Genomic DNA, 20,816 nt, shown 5'->3' with positions numbered 1-20,816 from the left:
ACCTGCAGTACTCACTCATACGGAGAGACCCCAAGTGTGTTAAGCTATCAAGTATTCACAGAATAGTGAATCTCATCTGGTCATCTCTTGCCTCTTGCCCCCCTACCAAGGGGCCTCCTGTCTGAACCTCTGGCTGCCTTAGACAACAAATCTCATTTTATGGAGCAGAGGCAACAGAGAAGCAAGCCTTCTGGTGACTCCTAACATACACAGGACTGTGAAGCCAGCCCAGCAGTGTCTTCTGGGAGGCCCTCCAGCAGGTGGGGAGGAAGGTTTTAGCTCGAGGCTAATGAGAGAACTGTCTGCCTTCTCATTGCTCCCAATTTTGTATCTAATAACTTTAAAACCAAAGTCACAACTTCAGTTTTTAAGACAAGAAGTCAAGCAATAAAGCTATCACTTATACCATATAAAAGAAAGACGTGCATGACAGGAACACAGGAAAGAGAGAGAATACAAACCCTGAAGCAAAAGTCCCTGGAAGGGAGCACTCTGACATTCTATAAACACAATGAAAAACTAGAATGGATGAGATAGATGGCTTCTTAGTTCTGTTCTCTCAGTTTTGTTTTCTGAATGTTTTGAAGAGACATGTGGCCAGGCCAGGATGCTGTGACACCGGGCAGACCACCTCTCCTGGAGGGGTGCAGACACAACTGTGAGTACAAAGTGGCTTTTTAACAAGCCACCCTGCAAGTGTGGCTCTTGTTTTGTGTATTCACTGCTGCCTCAGAGCAGAGCTTTCAGTGGCGAGGCAGGAGTAACTATGAAGGGACCAGAGAGAGGATGGGGACATAAATCAGGAAAGGTTAATGACTGGGATTCAAGAAAGGGACTTTGTTTACGGAAACGGTGTGCAATTTAAAATTTACAGGAGATTTAATGCCACTGCTTGGCAATCACTAAAATCAACAGCCCAGAAAACAGTGACATTAAGAAAAATATTACAGTTATAATCATCCCCAAATAAGTCAATTAGTGTTAGGGCACGAGCTTGCCATTACTTGACCCATTTGGCTTGCACTTAAGTGAAAAAGAAATCCCCCATTATACCGAGCTTGCTGGATTGTGACCTGCTTTGCATCGCGTATTACCCGCCAGCCTCCCTTCCTTGCACCTGGATGGTGCTGGTTTTCCCTTGCCTGGTATCAAAATAATTCTGACCCTTGACATTTGTAATCATAAAAAAAAAGGCAATTTATAATTGTGTTGTTCAAATGAAGGCGTGTGGGGGGATTCAATCTGCTATTATACAAAAGCAGTGACGGCTGTCTTCAGTGGAAAAGCAACTCAAGTCAATTTGTGAACTTTGGCACCAGACGACCTTTAGAAACAAAACAATATACGGAATTTACAAGCAATAGCAGCCCATGCAAATGGCCCGGGCCTGCTGCCTCTGGATTAGAGCTGCAGAGAGCATTATTGAGAATGCTTCCACAAAACAAATTAAGACTGTTACTTAAATGTCACGGCACACTATTGTATTTGGCTACAGATCATTACACCTGATACTAACACTTTAAAAAACTATAATAACTTGGGAAATATTACATTGAGTGCCCACATGTATAAAGGAAAGGGGGGGGGAAGAGGAGAAAATAGGTTTCCAAAGTAATTTAAGCATCACTACCCTATGACTGAAGGGAAAGGTCAAAATTTAAGTAAGCTGAAAGGAACATGAATGGTAAAACAGAACACACAAACAAAAGGATGAAAAGACCACAGGGCAGACAGCAAACACAACAGGGGGCATGCAGCTGCAGGAGGGGCGCATTTCCATGTCTGCATGGGGAGGACGGCAGGAAGGACAGTGGGGAGACGGGAGCCAGGGCAGGGTGCAGTTACCTTCAGTGTTGGTGCTGCTGCTGCTGTATATGTTTCGCAGGCTACCAACACGGTTTAGTTTCCATGCTTTGCGTTTGGCTGCATCCCGAGAGCAGAGAGGGCAGGGGGGAGAGAGACAACAAAAAGGAAAAGAAAACAAATGAAAAAGGGAGAAAAGAAATGTCAAAGTAGCGCGTGAAGTCACCTCTGAGCACGCAGCAGGGGTAGCACTCAGGGCTCCTCTGCAGGCTCTCCACTCCCCCCAGGTTGCAGAGGGGCTTGAGAAGGTAGGTGTGCCAGCTCTGGTCTCTGAGTGCTCACAAAATCACGGTCATTCCCAGGCAAATGTGCATGCGCCCCCTGGTAAGTCTGAGGATACTGAAGGGCAAATGCTGGCCTTTGGGCTGTTGTGGGCCATTCTTCAGAAGCTATGAGCTCTTTATCTGTCCAAGTAATCCTGGTGGGAAGCAGGTTAGGTGTGTATGATTCAGAGGCAGGTCTTTTAAAACAAGAGCATTTGTGTTAACGGCTCTTCACTCCATTGTGAGATTAACACTAGTAGAAAGCAGAAAAGCCCCGGGACCATCTTGGAGACCAGGTAGCCCCCTACAGCAGATGGCTTCTCGGATTCTTCAGAAAGGGCAGACACCAAGTCACTTCTAGTGGAATGCTAGGGTTAGCAGTGAAATGCTGAGCCAACTGGACATAGTGTGACACAGTACAGTTCAGTTGTGGACACTCCAACAGACATGTAATAAGACATTCCAGGGGCACAGGCATGTCACACACACAGACACACAGAGATAGATAGATAGATAGATAGAGACAGAGACAAAGAGAAATAGACACATTGAGACATACACATGCACAGATACACAGAGACAGACACGTGAGTATGCACGCAGATGCAGACACACCACACACCACACACACACACACACACACACACACACACACACACACATCTGAGGCTTTGAAAAATATGCTTAAGGATTTCCTCAGCCCTTAAGGATACAAGTCACAGAACCCAACAGTAGTTGACAAAGTTGCTCCTGAGAGCCTAGTTTGGGCTTTCCACGATAGGTATACAAGATATCCAATAGGAGTGAAAATTGCCATGCTCCCAAGGAAGGGTACCATGGGTCATCTGCTTCTCAAGTCCACAGCCAGGAAGAGAACCCGCTGGAAGCTTTACATCAGTGATGTAGCACAGGCTGGAGGCCAGACTGACCCTGACTCAGGATAGCTGTCGAGGAAGCAGAGCGGGTTCCAAATACAGCCTTACATACTTACTGCAAGTTTAATCACAAGAGCAAACAACCATGCATATTGACTGAAAACGATTAAAGCTGCTATAATTAAACACCCAAGGCTCACTATATAACGATACAACAACAAATAATTTGGTAAGAACTGTAATCCCTAAGCAGTAAATACCCACGGCTGCTGCCCCAGGTCTTCTTCCTACTGTACAGGGAGACTGAACTTTCTGTGGGGGTTAGTATGGGGAGGGGAGAAGAATCTTCAAGGTCTGTCCCAGGAAACAACACACCTGGGAAGGGCTGTTCGGTTACTGGCCAGCAGTGATGTCCATCAACCACGAGCAATGAAGGAAATCCAACTGCTCAGTTTTCAAGGAGACAAAGGCTTGCTGCACACACCCCACCTCCTTCCACAGGTTACACTGTGTTCTCACAATGGGGAGAATGTGTTTCCTTTTTCACTCATGGATTCTTCCAAAGTCTTGGGGCATATTTCATAAGATCCTGGAAGAAGTGGTTACTACAAAACATCCTGGGGAAGCGGACCTCCTTTTGGAACATTTACATATAAATAGGTAGACTCCTGGCTGCCACAGCAGACACTGAAAGCTGCCTGGAAACCTCTTCCTGGTTGCCTTGCACTCTGCGTTTTTCATGCTCTGTTCTCTCATTACGGTTGGGATGTATAACCAGGAAGTGAACTTACAGCATGGATTTCTATTAACCTATTGATGAAATAATCAATTGTAACGAATAAAATGTCATGGCTTTTTCTTCCTTGTAAACAAATGGCTGTTTTCTGGCTGATACCAAGGTCCTGATATGAGCATTTGTCTCTGGGGCATTGATTGCTTAAGTCGCCTTGTTTAGGAGATTTTCAACAAGAACTACAATCATGATCATCAATAACATCTTCTCAGGGAAAACAGCCACATGGTACCAAATGGAGCCCCTAGAACTCCAGCCCCACACGGTGGGCTGACTATCACATACCCGCAGCATCCCCCAGTCTCAAGTCTTGGCAAGAAGTGCGATGCCTAAAGCCATCGAGCTCAAATGGTTTTCTGTGCCAACTATTTATTCTTCCTGAGAGGGTCTTACCATGTATCCAGGCAGGTCTCAAACTCCTGTACCCCACTTATATAATCTCTAAGTTAAATTTCAGGTTTTTCAAAACCTTTAAGAAACCTTGTTTTGCTTGTCTGTTTTGTTTTTAAAACACAGGCCAACATTTAGATTTTTGTTATTAATGTTACCTTTCAGAATCCCATGTGTAACTCAACAAAGGGCAGCAGGACAAAGCCATGTGGTTGGCCTTTCCGCACTGCAGCTCTGCATACAGGACAAGCCCAGGTTTTCATCTGCATTTCAGCAGCTAGCTAAATGACAGGGCTGCACCAAGGTCTCCAACAGGAGACAATTCCATGGATGTGACAACCCAGGAGATACAAGGCTAGACCCAAGTGCAGACCCTGGGTGTGCTTTCTCCCCTCCCGGTTCATTTGACAAATGAAAGTTCACATAGGAGGATGGAAAATTCACTAGGCTTTTTAACACACAGCTATGAGTGCATGCGCGGGGAAATGTCACCTTCATAATAACTAAACAGGCACAGTGAACTTAGTCACACACAGGCTTGCTTTGGGACAGCCATAACAGGAGGCCGAAGAAGCAAGGTTGATGGCTGAGTGCTTAGGGCAGAGGTTTAAAAGTGTCATCACTAGACTGAGTAACTAACACCTTTCTCGTTGCTTCTCACTGCTTCAGCAAAGAATCTGGCAGTGCAGTGGGAAGAAGGAAGGCTTTGTTTTGGCTTATGGTTGGAGGGTACAGTCTGTCATCGTATGGGAGGCATGGGTGCAGGGGCTTGAGGCAGCTGGTCACACTGTGTGCACAGTCAGGAAGCAGAGATGGGTGCTGGTACTCAGTCTCCCTTTCTCCTAACTCAGTCCAGAACCCTAGCCTATGGTTTAGTGTTGCCCACAGTTAGGGCATGGCTTCCCTCCTCAGCTAACCAAATCTCCAATTTCAACTACAGTGGTCTGTCTCCAGGATGTTTCTAAGTCATACCCAGTTCATGGTTAAGATTATACATGACAATGGTTGCAAAGTTATTTTCTAAGGATTAAAAGGACTGAAAATTTGACACACTTAAGCTAAAAGCACAGAGACACAGTTGGTGACCATGTGATCCAACAATGGTATCATTGTTTGACCTTCTTTGAAATATACATTAGTTATAAGCACTGAGATATAGTGACAGGACAATTCTTGGGGACCAGAAGATGCCCCAGTTGAAACCTGTGATATCAAAACAACCAGGAAAGATGAGTGTGCTGATATCTACCCTCCATTGTTTAATCATTTCTCCAGTCTAGTAGCCATCAGGTTGGTAAAGAGGTGAATGCTGCCCTGCACATTCAGGTCTATGAAGCTACACCCTCTGCCAAGCCATGCTCTGCATCCTTTATGAAGTTCCTGGTGGCTACGAAAGAACAACTCAGGGTCCACCCGAGCAAAAGCGGTACGGCATATTGCTCTTGACTCTTGGTAATCGCTAACAGACAGCCTCGGTCTTTTCAAAGACAGAGGAGAAAATGTGTAAATTACAGCTCTCTATGAAGCTGGAGTGACTGGAATCAATTGGTACACATAGCTCTTGACTCTCTCATACCTCTGCATTCCTGGTGCTACAGGTTTTCATACAGACTGGTACAACCTTCAGGGACACAGAACTTCACTTGAAAGAAAGTTTCTATTATTCCGTTTTCCTAAATAAAACAACAGCTTTGTTTTACCATAGCATGAAAAAATTGAAAATCAACTGGAAAGCAGATTCTTAGTGCTGAGACTTCCAACCAGCTTTTATAAATAAAGTATTCCTAAGTCTGCTGGCTCTGGATAGCAGATTCTTAGTGCTGAGACTTCCAACCAGCTTTTACAAATAAAGTATTCCTAAGTCTGCTGGCTCGGTCAAGAGCTCAAGGTTTTATCCTAAACTCTCCCTCCATCACTACACCAGGTAAACAGACGTATTAATGTCCCCACTGCTCTTCCTTTGACAGCTGTCGTTGTTGGTTATGTATGTCCTGTATAGCCGATTTAAAAATGATGCCCCCATGAGGAGGTTATGTGCAGGCCTGTAGGCCGGCCATGCTGGGGGTTCCCAGTGCACATGAATTACATCCTGGGCACACACAGAATGGCTGACAGGATGAGGAGGCTGCTGCAACCCTCAGTAGGAGGGCAAACAGGGTCTTTTTTACCTACTTGGAGCAAGGCCACTCACTTCTGACAAGTCTTATCCCAAGAAGGAAATGAATAACCATCTTGCTCATACAAGGGAGGATAAGCTGGTGCCTTTAAGAGAACCCAAGCCACCACCTTGTCTGACAGGGTGATTCCTTGTCCACATTGGACGTGTGCCAATCTAAAGATGTTACTAGTATAGATCCAATTAGTGCAGAAAACATCACCTTTGCTCCTCAGAGCTGCGGGCTGACTGTGTCACCAGGGCCACCTCCCAGGAGCCTCTGTTGGGCAGTGAGTGGATGGTACTGTGGTTTTGCACCACTTCCAATGTAGGCTGCCCCATGTTCTTTTGTCTGCAGCAACTATGTCCTGAGACTGGGGTGGGCAATTTCTTTTGTCCAGCTGTGTGATCATTCATTTGCTTGACCAGATCTGTGAATGTTTACTTTTTTTTTTAAAATAATAATAAAAAAAGGCAGGGACTCCCCAATAGGATGCCAGCATACACAAGCACCACCAACATGATGTGTGTTTATAATGTAGATTTTGTTGTCTGGCCTGTTCTCAGACAGATCAGTAACTCAGAAAAGGAAACCGAAGGGACATTTCTCATCCAGGTTTTCCTGGGGCAGTGTTTCTGAGGAAGCAGAGAACAGGAACCCATGGCCCCTCGGCTTCCATGTTCTCTTGAGCACATGGGAAGAGTGGAAGACAGGACCCTGGAACTGTGGAGAATACTGTCACGGCTGTGCTGTGGTGTACTGCAGGGCTGATGCCTGGCTTCAACCAGTAACATGCACATATGCACACACACTCGCACACACGCACCCCATATACACATGCACAAAGAGCAAACTGAATGGTGTGTGGGAAGAAACCCTGCATGGGTCCATCGGCAAGCAGCCGTGGGGCCTGAGAATGGCCAAGGCCCTGACTGAATTTCATCTCGGACTACCTTGACACTCCATGGAGTCAGTCAAGATGGGGGCGGGGAGACACAGGGTGCTGGGGCCCTCGGTGTTCCCAAGTCAGAAGTGAGTAATAATGGGAAACAGCCATCTCATCTTCACCTCGCGCCCCTTCCCTTTCTTCTCGTCTTGGCCCCCACCCCTTTTGTTCCTTTCTTCCTCAAATATATTGCAGATTTTTTTTTCTTTTCTTAAACACAAAATCTTTTTAGATGATTCCAGGGAAAAATTGTTTTTTAATAAAACTCCAAATTGAGTTATCATATTTCAAAGCACTGACTAGTTAAGCAACTAATCAAAGGCATAATTATTTAATGACCATTGCTCGTGCTCTTGCACAGGGTTGTAATTGAGGGGCTGTGATCACTGGACCACCAGCCTCATTGGCAGCAAACAAGGCCCCTGCATTTGATCTGCTGTTTCTGCAGCCGCGTTCCAAAGGGCGGGGGTGAAACACTCCACACGGCGGCTCCCTCACATGTGGCATCTGAACCTGAGAAGAACTGCCATCGGATCAAGCAGAGACAGGCCAACTGCTTCCATTCGAGGCCAGCTGCAGAAACCTCCAAGGGCATTGCTGATGTACGGCTTCAGAAATTAGAGTCTGGAATCCGGAAGGTTTTTGGTAGTCAGGGTGAAAAGACCAGAGTGGAAGAGAAGTCTAAACTCACTCTCCCTGCTCATTCAGATATCTATTCCCTTACACACTAACAATCTCTTCCCATAAAACTGCTTTGACCATAGCATCAGGGTTTCTTGAGCATGCTCCTTAGTCACTGTGAATGATTAAACAAGGCCATTACCATCGAAGGAAGGCCTGGGAGAAAGGCTGCAGTGCTGAGGCATCAGAATAACAAAACGTCCACTTTCTTTCATTAGAAATTAAACACACCAATTTTGCCCAGGTTTAACCCAGAATGCCAGGCAAAGCTACTTTAGTATGATTGCAGAAGTGAGCTAACGTCCTGCTCCCAGTCAGTCTTTCCTTTCCACTTTCCCCTTGGAGGGATCCATCCTGTTGGGAGTGGCATGTTGATTTAGGTGTATACAGTTTTCAACAAGAGGTAAAAGATCAGGCAGCTACCCAAATGTCCCTTTATCACAGTCAGCAAGATGGCGGAGGGGGGCAGGCAGGTAATGTTATAATAATGGTCCCTATTCTATGCTATGTACATGCCATAGTTTATTTCATAGAAAAAGGACTGTGTCTCACAAATTCGGGAAGACCACAAAGTGAGGCTGGAATATCGAATGGTGGAAGACTTTGATGAAAAAGCGTAAGATAGACCTTAGGCCTGCGAACTTCCAAGAAAAAGGAGCAGGGTAGCAACACATGAGGTCTACACACTTTAGCGTGGCAAATTAGCTTCCAGATGGAAAATGACCACATTGGACCTATACAGTAGGCTCTACAAGTACCTTCTTCTGGTAGCCCTAGATGCCAGGGAAGAGACAGGCAAGTGGAAAGTGCAAAGGAGAAAGGACAAGAATCACAAACATTCTGGAAGCACTGGTGGCTGCACCTGGCAATGGCACAGGTGGCTGTGAAGTGACTTGGGGTTCCATTTCATTGAGACATGCCAAGAAAATCACACAATCAGGGGCTGGGTACATGCTACCATCCTTCCCTGGCTGTGTGACACTTGAGTCTATGCAAGGCACAGAGCGCCACAGAAAAGGAGAAAACTGCATGAAAGAAACAGAAAATGTGGGTTCAAAGTTCACTGTGAGTAATTCCTAAATTAGCTTTTACATTTGCTCTGAGGAACCACCAACCAATCTCCATCCTTTCAGGAGCCAACTTTCCAATTCGAAAGGTGAAGCCAGCAAGTGTTTCTTGACAATCCAGCTTCAGTTCTGACACTGCAGATCCTGATCTTAGGAAGTCACCAGCTTTAAAAGCGTGCTTGAGATTGTGCTGAATGAAACTGAAGGGTGCTATGAATTGCACTTCTGTTAAGCCGCTAAAATCGATATTTTTCTGAAATACTGTTCTTCGGGATGGCTCTCATTTCTGTCCATTCATATGATCCCTTCAACACTGAAGTGTCCTGTATCTACCTCTAAGGGACAGGAAGATGCTGGGAGAATCTCACTCAAAGGCTAACAGCCTCTGGTGGAGAGAAACAGATGCAGTTCTTCTTATGAAGAAATCCTGTAATAAGAGCCAATGGCTCCTCTTGAAAAAGGGTGACAGGGGCTAGAGGAAAGACTCAATCAAAGAAATGTGCCTTTTCACACAGGCAAAATGGAATCTGAATTCTCAGTAGCCACATAAAAACTGGATGTGGTAGTACTTGTTGGTAACCTCGGCCCTGGGGATGGGGTGCAGGTATGGAGACAGAGACTGATTGGTCCTTGGAGCTCACTGGTCAGGCAGCCTAGCTGAATTAGTGAGCTCTAGGTTCAGTGAGAGACCCTGCCTCAAACAACAGACAGACAGACAGACAAGTAAGTGGAAGAGCACTGGAGGAGGACACCAGCATAAAACTCTGGCTGCCATACGCAGACACATGCACCCCACCTCCATATGCATGGCAGCCACACCAGAGAAGGTATGACAGACGGGGTGTGCTAACAAGTTCTTTCCATATCTCATTCGTTGAAAAAGCAGCATCTGAGGCCGTGTTGGAAACAGTCAGTCAGTCAGTCTGTCTGTCCCTGTCTCTCGCTCTCTAGCTATTATTTTTTGTTCTGTAGGAAGTCAGCCACACTAGCACATGACTGAGATCAATCTTCTCATTCTCTCTTATGGCCTCTGTATATCCTCAAGCCTGCTTGTCCCTCATGGGATCCTCACTCCAAATCCTAGGACCCAGCAGCTCTCACAGCATGTCCTCAATGTGCAGGTCTCACTTGGGAGTAAGAGACCTGCAGAGGAAACACATGAACTCGGTGATTCGGGGGATGGTGCTGCAAGCTGAAAAGCGGGAGCCTGGCTCATGCTCAGCTGAGGGGTTGCTGTACAACCCTCAGCAGGGCGTCCTCCGCGGACAATGCTCTCAAGGCAGCTGCCCGTGGCTTCTGCACCCTTCCCCTGTGGGACAATAACACAAAAAGTAAAATTCCATAACATACTTTCTATATGTCTATAACCTGATTTACATGGAAAAGAACTCCTCTCCAGGTGTGTCTCCCTTTGGCTCTTCCTGCTCTCTTTCCTCCTTCCCCCTTCACACATCATGCCTCCCAGCAAATCCTGGAAGCCTTGCTTCAAAGCCAAAGTGGGCACTTCATCTCTTCTCTCCTCCCATGTCAGCTAGGACGCAGGGATGGTCCCCCTCCCCTCCTCCCCTCGGCAGTGCACCCGGTGTAGCCACAGGAGGGACATCTGTAGACTGCCCACTGAACATAGCAGGCTTTGTCCTGTGGTTGCCTGGACTGAGTAACACAAAATGGGAGGTTCAAACGACTCACGTTCTTTCACCCTCTTGGGGCCAGAGGTTCTAGGCACCATGCTGCAGGAGGCTGTTCTCCTTTGGAAGGCTCTAGAGTCCTCTGGCTTCCGATGGCGGCCATCTTCTTCGGCTTTGTCTCCTGACTGTTACCATGCCCACCTCCTGGTCATCTGCACATGGCCCTCCTCATCACTGTCTATAATTTTCTCTTCCATGAATAATCACAGTGACAGTGGCCCTGTCTCCAAGAAAGCTGTACTCCCAGGCACTGGGGCTAGGACATCATCCTTGGAAGGGGTGCATTTAGTCTTTGACACACAGAACTCAGTAGTCCTCTGTGATGCTCATAAGCTGCCTTGCTCACTGGCAGGTTTTTGGCTTTGGACCAGTATGTACAAGTCTGGGTGCTTTGTGCTACCCATGTCTCACATGGAGGCCTCTTTAGAGGTCCCCCTGCAAACACAGCTCCGTTAATCTGCACCCCAACTAGGGCACATGCTACCACTCCACCTGCTATGCATCCTAAGCAGTTGGCATCTCCACAATCATCCTTCCTTTCCCTCACTGAATGGGACAGGAACACAAGGTGGCCGGTGTTGCCATGCTCCTGGTGGTTATGGCAGAGCTGCTGAAGACCTCCCTTTTACAGAAGGGGCCCAGAGGGAGTTAAGTATCGAGATGTAGCACCATCGCTGTGAAAACCAACTTCTTTTCCTCTCCTCCTCCTCCCCTTCTTGGGTTGGGTCTTAAGTAGCCTGAATTGGCTTTCATCTTACTATGTGGAAGAGGCTGGCCTTGAACTCTGTAAAAATTATCTATTTATTGAGAGTGTATACATGCTGGAGGAGGATGTCTGGTGCCCTTCTCTATTGCTCTCTCTGTTTTTTAGACAAGATCTCACACTGAACTTGAAGCTTGTAATTTCACACTGGTCTAGGCTCAATGACCAGTGAGCTCCTGGGATCCAGCTGTCTCAGCCTTCCAACACTGGGGCTACAGGCACATGTGGCCATGCCTGGGTTTATGTAGGTGCAGAGGATATAAGTGCAGGTCCTCCTAATTGCATGACAAATGGTCTTACCCACTAATCGTATTCCTAGTGGCCTGTAGAGTTATCCATTCTCTTGAGCTCCGAAATTACTACAGGAATGGGCCACCTCCTCCAGCTTCCAAACAACTTTTCCCTTAAACTATCTGCCTTGCTAAGGAAGTTGTCACAAGTCTGTATTATTTTATAATTGGAAAGATAAAAATAAGAATGTAACATGTGGCTGTCCAATGATCCAGAGACGAAGACTAGCCCAGAGGGATGTGTGTCCTGACAGACGCTGTAAATCTATGGTAAACAAACTTTGGAAGGATGCAATGAACAGGATGATGCTGAAGACTGGCCTTGAGGTCTTGCTTCTGACAGTAATTAGGATAGGGATCAACTGGCTGTAGGCTTACTGCTAACTCAGGGAGTAAAACTCCATATTTGGGGTAGAAGGTCTACATCCGGGTGCCCCAAAATGATCACACCATTACTTACAAGTATGAGAGAAGTCAGAACACTGCCTTGCTTTACAGTTTAGTTTTGGGAAATTTTTAAGGAAGAATGAATGATACAGGCTCTAGACAACCTCAGGCTCCCTAAAAGCTCATGCTGTAGCAACAACCAAAAGCATCCCTGCAACCACCATATCATCCCTGCCACTGCCACTACCTCCACCATCATGATCAACACCAGTGACTACAATCACTCTGCCATTACCACCTTCTCCATTATAGCAGCACTATTGTTGTCATCACCAGCACGTTATCACTACCACCATCCTTCCATCACATGGGTACCACTGCCATCACCATTTTGCTAACATCAGCATCACCATCATTATCAGCAAGAATCACCACCATCACTGTCTCCACCACCTGTGACCTGTGATAACCTGGTTACAATTCTGAGGGCTTAGCACAGTTACCTCTCAGTTCAGTTTCTACAGCCTGCCCACAGTAAACTGCTGTCCCATGGTGGAGGTGGCTCAGGCCTCTGCCATATTCCAAAACCTGTGGGTTCAGCTCCTTGATACTCTTATCCTCACTAATCATGGGGGCCCAGGAGATGTCTACAGAGCCCCTGAGTCTCTAGTCCTTCCTTCCTGGCTTCTCCTCCACTGCCAATAGCACAGACCTTCCTAGGCATTTGTCCCAAATGAAACCTCTACTGCCCATGGCAAGAGAAGGCCCGTGACTTGAGGCAGTTCATGTTATTAGCTTTATTAGTTGGAGCTGGTGTTCTTTCTCTCCTGTCTGAGCTGGCAGTGTCTTTTAAAGAATGAAGGTGATGGATGGTGGCAGTCATTGATCACACGGAACATCCTTATCTGGCCTTCCAGGGGCCAGTCCTCCAACCTGTTAGCATTGTCAGTGCATGAGACTGAACCCGGGTATTCTCTGTGCAGGTGCCATTCCCCCATGACAGGCTGAGATATTATAATTAAATATCCACCCTGGAGCTTTCCATCTGAGATGGTTTTGAATTTAGCAGTCACCAAGAATACAGGTTGTTGCTGTCTCTGGGAAATTAAATATCCTCGGGAGGGGGCTAGCTAGCCTGGAAGCTACGAAAACCACCTTTTCTTGGACAGATGCTTTAAGAGAGGCTGGCCTCAAAGTCAGGTATCTCATACTTGATTTTCAGAGAACAATAGCCAGAGACACTGTTGAGACCTCACAGAAAGAATGTCAACCGAACTGAGGAGACACTGGTTCTTACTTAGGGCAGCATACGAATGTCTTTGAAAATAATAAATACAATTCATGGGAATTTAAAAATTATGCCGTGCTATTTTGAAATCTACACATTATAGTAAGAAAAGTGGGGCTGCATTTCAGAACCTGCAGTGCACACCTAAAACGGTGACAACTATCAACTGTGCATCTGTTGCCTTTCCTATACATAAACACAGATGGTAGGAATAAATCATTAATAATTAATGTTATATAAATTAATGCATGCATATAGTTAGAAAAATAGTTAAATTAATAATAAAATAATTATAAATTAAACAACAATAACTAATAATACACTAAAACACTGTAATAAAATTGCAGTAATCATCACTCTTGTATCTGTGGCTACTAATACATAAAATGAAGATGATGTGCTCATGGCACCTGATCTGGAGGCAATGTCACTATGATGGCCTCCAAGTAACTACCGAGTGGGTAGCATATAGACTGTGGATCTGCTGCATACACAGTCATTTACATTTGGGCTGGATAAAACAGGATTTTAATCACACTGCTAAAAAAAGCGCCTATCTTGAAACTTACAAATTCATTACAAATGTTCCATTTCAAGATTTTCCAAGTGGAAGGAAGATCACAGATATGGGATACAAACACACTACTGCATACAAATACACACTCATCCATTCCACAAAGACCCGCAACCTCGGCTGTTCCTCATCCCCCATCTCCAACGAGTAGTAACTTTTTCCACAACTACATTTACTTGGGTGAAAAGGCAATTGCTGGCAATGTCTCTCTTACTAGTTCCCAGTCTCAAAGAAAACAGTGCTGCTACCCAGTGACAGCCATATTTCAGCAGCAGTCTGACACGACTGTTTCCTGGCTAACTGGGATATGAATATATGCTCACTTCAAGCCGCATGAAGAAAACATGGACTAGATCTTGAAATGTGCCTGTTTGCCTTCTGTTGCTGTGATGAAACATCATGGACTAAAAGCAACATGGGGAGGAGAGGGTTTATTCGGCTTTCCTCCCACTGGACAGTTCATCACTGGGGGAAGCCAAGGCAGGATCAAGAACCTGGAGGCACGAGTTGATGCAGAGACCGTGGAGAAACACTGTTTACTGGCTTGCTTCCCATGGCTTGCTCAGCCTGCTTTCTTACAGCATCTAGGTCCAGGGACTCAGGGATGGCATTGCCCCAGTGGGCTGGACCTTCTGACATCAGCCATTAATCAAGAAAATAACCAACAGACTGGCCTCCAGGCAATCCGAAGACAGCGTTTTCTTGGTAGAGGTTTTTCTTCCTAGATAACTCTAGCTTACGTCAAGAAGACAAACAAGAAAACAAAACTAGCCAGGACATCTCTGGAGAGCTCTCTTGCAGGCTAGGAGCCATGTCAGCATCCCCCACTCCCCAAATACCAGGCTCTGTTAGGATCAGCAGGGACTGGACACCAGCAGTTGATGTTGATACCAGGAACAAGAGGGCACTCTCTAATCAAGATGGCTGATGTTTACATTAAAGGGTAAAAGTGTTAGAACAGAAGGTCTAAGGGGAGGTAAATGAAGACTAAACCCTAATTCTTCTCAGAGCTAGAGCCAGCAAGCTAGGTGTGTTGGTGCTCACATGCAATCAATGCCATCGCTCAGGAGGCCGAGGAAGGAGGAGAGTGAGTTTGAGGCCAATCTGGATTAAGCAGTGAGACCCTGGCTTCAAACACCACACATACCAACTACAGCAGGAACAACCTATGTCAGAGCCCAACTTTAAGGACTCAAAACATGCCTGATAATTCTCAACTCTAGTCTGTTGTGTGAGTGACGGCCGGTGGTGAGGTTGGTCAGTTTGGCTCCGCAAGAGAGGAGGGCGAGGCGGACTTCTGCGCATGTGCAGGTGTGACGCTCCGCCCTCCCAGCAGTGGCAGTGCGCGGCTGTTAAGCATGGATGACTAAGTGGCAAAGCTCCTACTAATCATTTATTGAATAATGAAAACGACATAACTGATAAAAGGTTTCAATTCTGAGAAAAATGATTTATCGTCTTTCAGTTTCCTGGCACTGCTATTTGTGTGACAAACGGCTGGAGAGCCCCCAGTTAATCTCTGTGCATCTCCAAGCCCGCTGCGGAGACTTCAGTGCGAACAACCAAACAATCAGAAATGGCTAATGATACCGCTCTGAGGCAGGGAGGGCTGAGGCTGCTCTTTCATCAACGGTGATCTCCAAATCAATTTGCACAATGGATTTTTGGGGCCCGGGTGAGAGAAAGGGCAGAGCAACAGCCCCAAAGGCAGAGACAGAACCATCGATGGGATCAGAGTGCAGGTGACTTCCGGTCCACGCTGTAGAGCTCATACGTCCCTGGCAAAAGCTGGTGTCATATCAAAGTGACTATCAGGGCTGTCTGTCCCAGTGTAAGGCAGGGCTGCTGGGCACTGTGAAATGTCCTCACAACCTCTTTCCTTACTGTGGAGGTTTAACTGACAAGCTGTGAACACCACACTCCTTCCACTCCGTTAAAAAAAAATTCAATATACTATCATGATCTGAGAAAATCACGGGAATTGGATTTCTTTCTCTTTTGCCTCCAGAGTGGGTCAATGTCAGGACCAGGGTCAGGTGCTGGCTCACTAGAAAGTAAACTCAGTATATGGTGCCTTTGAAGGTGATGGCCTTGTCAGGACACAGACAGGAAGAACAAGCCTCTCTTCACCTGCCACTCAGGCATCACTCATGGATAAGCACCAAAGGCTTCATGTGCACAAAAAGAAGGAATCCGGAGGTGTGCCTTACACACTGCACATAACTTCCACCCACCACGATGCATGAGATTACCGGGAACACCAGCTTGAAGGAATGCAGGAAAACTCACCAAATATGACAGGCTCCAGTAAAAACAGACTCCGGCACACTAGGAACGTGTTGTCTTACTGGAAGAAGGAACTAGAACCATGTCTTGTAACTTAGGGTGACATATAAAGGATGTTTGAGCCCAGAGACTTAGCAGAGCAGAGAAGGCTGGGGCACATCCAGCTGGGTGCTGGCAGCGGGCCTGAATGCTGCAGGGCCCTCCCGGGTCCTCCTCTGCTTTCTAGTACTGTCATAAACATCATAACAAAAATCAACTTGGGAGAAAGGGTTTATTTCAGCTTACAGTGTATCATGAAGGAAATCTGGGCAGAAACTAAAGCCAGGAACCTGGAGGCAGGAACAGAGGCACAGGCCATAAGAAACACTGCTGACTGACTTGTTCCTCATGGTTTGGCACAGCTACCTTTCTTAGACAACGTGGGACCACCTGCCAGCGGATAGTACTGCCCATAGTGCACTGGGCCATCCCATATCAATCATCCATCAAGAAAAACACCCCAGAGACTTGTCTACAGGCTAACCTGATGGGAGGACTTTTCTCAGTTGACATTTTCCTCTTCCCAGAGGACTCTAAGCTGGTGTCAAGTTGACAGAATGGAGGATGCAGAGAGGCATAAGGCCCTTACCATGCCCCTGCACTGGAAAGCACTTACCCAGGATCTAAGTATTTTACACGGGGATCTGGGTTTTAAAGCAATCAAGTTCCACTTGCTCTCTAGCTACACATGGAAAACGAGGTCTCCACACTTTTCTTCTTTTGCCTGTTTTAAAAATTAAGTAATACAAATTGTACTCTTCAGTAACTCTAATGCTCCTTAAGTGTGTCTCACAACACAGGGCTTAACATGTACCCCAGATCTCAAAAAGTGGGTAGACTGCATTATTTTCTGACAGAACTTTTCATTTCAGGTCCCCCTGGGTTTTATGTCACCGAAAGCCAAATTTACAGAGAAGAAATACACTAAAAATCAACTTAGCATATTCATGAAGTCCTAGGGAGGTACCCTTTGTGCTTCTGCTGGTATTAGCCAGGATGCCAGGAAGCAGAATGATAGTCTGTTTCTTCAGATTCCTTCATTTTGAAAATGTTTATTGAGTCAGGCTCAATGTAGATCAGGAACTTCCTATGTAGCTGAAGAAGATCTGAAATCCTGTTCCCTTTCCTTTCTCCCCTAAATGCTGGGATTACAGATTGTACAGCCACCCCTGGCTGTCCTCAAATTTTCAGTCTCATAAATGGATGGGTCTAACCACCATCCACAGTGTGCAATCCAATGTCCCACAGACCCACGGAAGATTGCTGTGCCCCTCCTCCAGAGGGCCAGGTATGAGCTGTCTGGCTGTCAGCTGCTGGTGCCATTATCATCCCCAGCTGCTGCTTAGCAATATGCATGCTCCATATCTACAAATAGGAGTCTTGACTAAACTCATTTTCCAGCTATACATACTGAGAATCCCAGGGGCCTTAGAGAGAGGAGCCACCTTTTCAGGGAAGCAGCTTGTCTGCCCACGCTTTTATCTGCTGTGTCATAGGTATGTGGCCTCAGACTGGGGTACTGTGGGAAACTTGGGAGGTGCCCTAGGAAGTATGAACCCATGCTATTTTAGTGTATGCTCATCTACGCTGGCTAGTAAGCTCTGTACTCACACTTCAAGGAGTCTAGCTGGCTACCTTGCAGGAAGTGGAACAGAGCTCCTGGCTGAGGCTCCCAGCCACTGCTGAAAGCATCTTCCTGGCATTGCTGTGGCTGCCCTGTTCCTTCATGGCTGCCTGCCTGTCTACACAGGCTGGACCCTCTAGAAGGTGAGTAAGAGTTGCTGAGCAGACTTACACATATCTGAACCATAATAAAAAAATCTGGAAGCTTTGCATTGCTGGCTGCTTCATGATTCAAGTCCACATTACCAGAGACATCCAGAGGTTAAGCATTTTCCAAAGTCAGGCTAATGAGGAAAGATAAAGTCCTTCCATGACATGCGGCAGCAAAAGAGAATGTTCACCAATAGACTAAGGGATTACAGAATGTATTGTCTTAGCTGTCCATGAAGCAAGATGAGAGTGTGTAATGGCTTCATCTTCCAAGTGCTGACAGAGACAATTGGCGGCACAAGATGCCTGCCACTTTCCCAATTGTCAGAAACTCTGATGCCATTTGTACTGAGCTCCAAAGGTTATCCCAGGTGGGATAAAGTTTCTTAAAAACCTTTCTGCACTCTGCTTCCTTATTTGAAACCGCTTCAGTGATACGTGCGTTCCATGCACACTGCCTTGCATGGAATGGCTCTTTGCACCCACTTCTTAAAACTATACAACCTTCTGATTTCTGATGTTGTTTGAACATTGTAAATCCTGGGAGGACCTGCATGTGGCACAAAGAAGGCAGACGGTACTGAAAATATTTTTATGTTGACCCCCTTAAAGAATGAGAAGAAAGGCACATATTCATCAAAAAATATCTGTTCTGCTAAATCTACCAGAGGCTAGTCACAACACTGAAACGAAGTGTGGTGGTTAACTGTGGCTGTCAACCTGACAGGAGTTAAAACTGTTCAGGAGATGCATCTCTATGTGTGTCTCTGGGGAATGTTTCTAGTTGTGAGAGCTAGATTTTTGTCCACCTGACACATCTAGAGTTATCAGAGAAGAGGGATCCTCAAATAAAAAATGCCTCCATCGGATTGGCACAGAGGCAAGACTGAGGGCATCTTCTGTTTGTTTGATTAATGACTGACTTGGGAAGACTCAGCCCACTGTGAGCAGTGCCTTCCCTAAGCAGGTGGTTCTGGGTGGTAGAAGAGGGCTGAGCAAGCCTGGGGAGGGAGGCAGGGGGGCAGTGTTTCTCCATGGCCTCTGCTTTAAGCCGGCCACTATGTTCCTGACTTCTTTGGATGACGGACTGTAAGCTGTGAGCTGAAATAAAATCTTTCCTCCCAAGCTGCTTTTGGTTATGGTGTTTACCACAGCAATAGAAACCTAATAAGTTCAGGTGAGACAACCAACCCTGAGCTGGAATGCCAGGCTTAAAAAGGAGAATTTGAAGGGGTGCAATATGGCTCAGTGGTTAAGAACACTAGCTTCTCTTGCAGGAGAACAAAGTTTGGGTTTCATTTTCTACATGGCAGCAAAGAGGGGCCTCAACAGTCTGTTGACTATTTGTGGAGGGAGGGTGGAGACAGGCATTGCCTACAAATACATGGGTATTTTCTTTTAGAACATTGTTACCTGGGAGTACATTTGTTGCATGTTAAAGACAGGAATATTTGTAATTCCTAGGGAGCCTACTCGCAAGAGCTTCTGAATTCCATACTAGACACAAAAAAGTAAGGTCAGACGGATGTCAACAGAGAGGAATGGGGAATTCCACAAAAGCTAAACAGAATTACCATGTGACTTGGGAATGCTGCTCCTAGGTGTATCTACGGCTGTAAACGCTGGAGTTAGCCATTCACAGGCAAGTTCGCCACAGCATCACATGCCACTGCCGGGAGGTGGAAGCAGCTCAAGTAGCATCAAAGGTAAGAAACAGGTGTGACGACGGCCTGAAACCAATCCAACTCAAGATGTTCAAAGAGTGTGGCAAAGAGGCGCTAGGGAGGTGTGGGCAACAGTCAACGGGACGAGTCACATACATCTGTGACACTGTCGAAGAACAAACTTCATCGATAAAACAAAAAACTGGCATACATATGCAGCAACCTCAAACACAAGTATGTTAGGCCAGAGAACCCAGACTCAGAAAGACACACAAACATGTCTTCCTCTTTCAGACATGATTTAAAACAGGCGATCCCTGCGAAGCAGACAGTGGGGAAGGGGCTGCCCTGGCTGGAGGGAGTGGGGCATCGAGGAGCTAAGTACGGCTCAGGGGGAGCGAGTTTCCACTTGGGCCAATGAGGCACCAACACAGCAGGCACAGTGATGCTACAGTACAGTGAACAGGGCCAGCGCCACGGAGGTGCACATGGTGACCAACCTCGAACTGAGGGGAACATGGGGTCAGCTCTCAAAAAGGACCCTGGACTCAAATGCTGGAGTTGGAGGGTGTGGCCAGGCACGTGCCCTCAAGTCTCACAGAGGAACTGCTCATGTTGCCTAGTGATAAAGTTTCTCTCCAGTTGTGGCTGCCTGTCCCACACTGAGCCACCACGCCCCCTTTCCTACCCAATCCTCCCTCTCCCAGGGGATCCCCCAACCCCAGCATCCTGGGAGACCAGATCACTACAGCAGGCTCTCTCTCAGCTAACATCGTCTCTGTAGATCTTGGAGCTACAGAAAGTAACCTTTAACAAGGTCCTACAGTGTATCCATGGGTCTTCATAGGGTATTCAAAGTGTGTTTTTAGAGAGATTAAAGGGGAGCTACTTAAGAGGGCATTGGGGAGAGCAAGGAAACAGTTTGACTGGGAGAGTACAGAGATAGGTTGAGGAGAGGACAAGCTAGACATAGGTAGCCAGAGCATGAGACAGAAGATTAGAACAGATTGCCAAAATTAGTGTAAGGCCA

General features: G+C 46.4%; 1 protein-coding gene across 4 annotated transcripts in view; it reads right to left on the bottom strand.

The window, feature by feature from the left end:
• AGAP1 (ArfGAP with GTPase domain, ankyrin repeat and PH domain 1) overlaps positions 1 to 20,816 on the bottom strand; it is a 414,013-nt gene that overhangs the window by 63,722 nt on the left and 329,475 nt on the right. For 2 of the 4 annotated variants that reach the window (XM_080932933.1, XM_080932935.1), the window contains one exon: positions 1,846 to 1,923. The exons of the other annotated variants lie outside the window; for them this stretch is intronic. In XM_080932933.1, coding sequence (XP_080789059.1) covers positions 1,846 to 1,923 — 78 coding nt within the window. The remainder of the gene's footprint in view (positions 1 to 1,845; positions 1,924 to 20,816) is intronic. 4 annotated transcript variants of the gene reach the window in all.

The sequence above is a fragment of the Micromys minutus genome (assembly GCF_963924665.1).
Source record: "Micromys minutus genome assembly, chromosome: 19".
NCBI lineage: Eukaryota > Metazoa > Chordata > Mammalia > Rodentia > Muridae > Micromys > Micromys minutus.
Note: the sequence above shows the minus strand (reverse complement) of the source record. Positions and strands in the feature narration are given on the sequence as shown.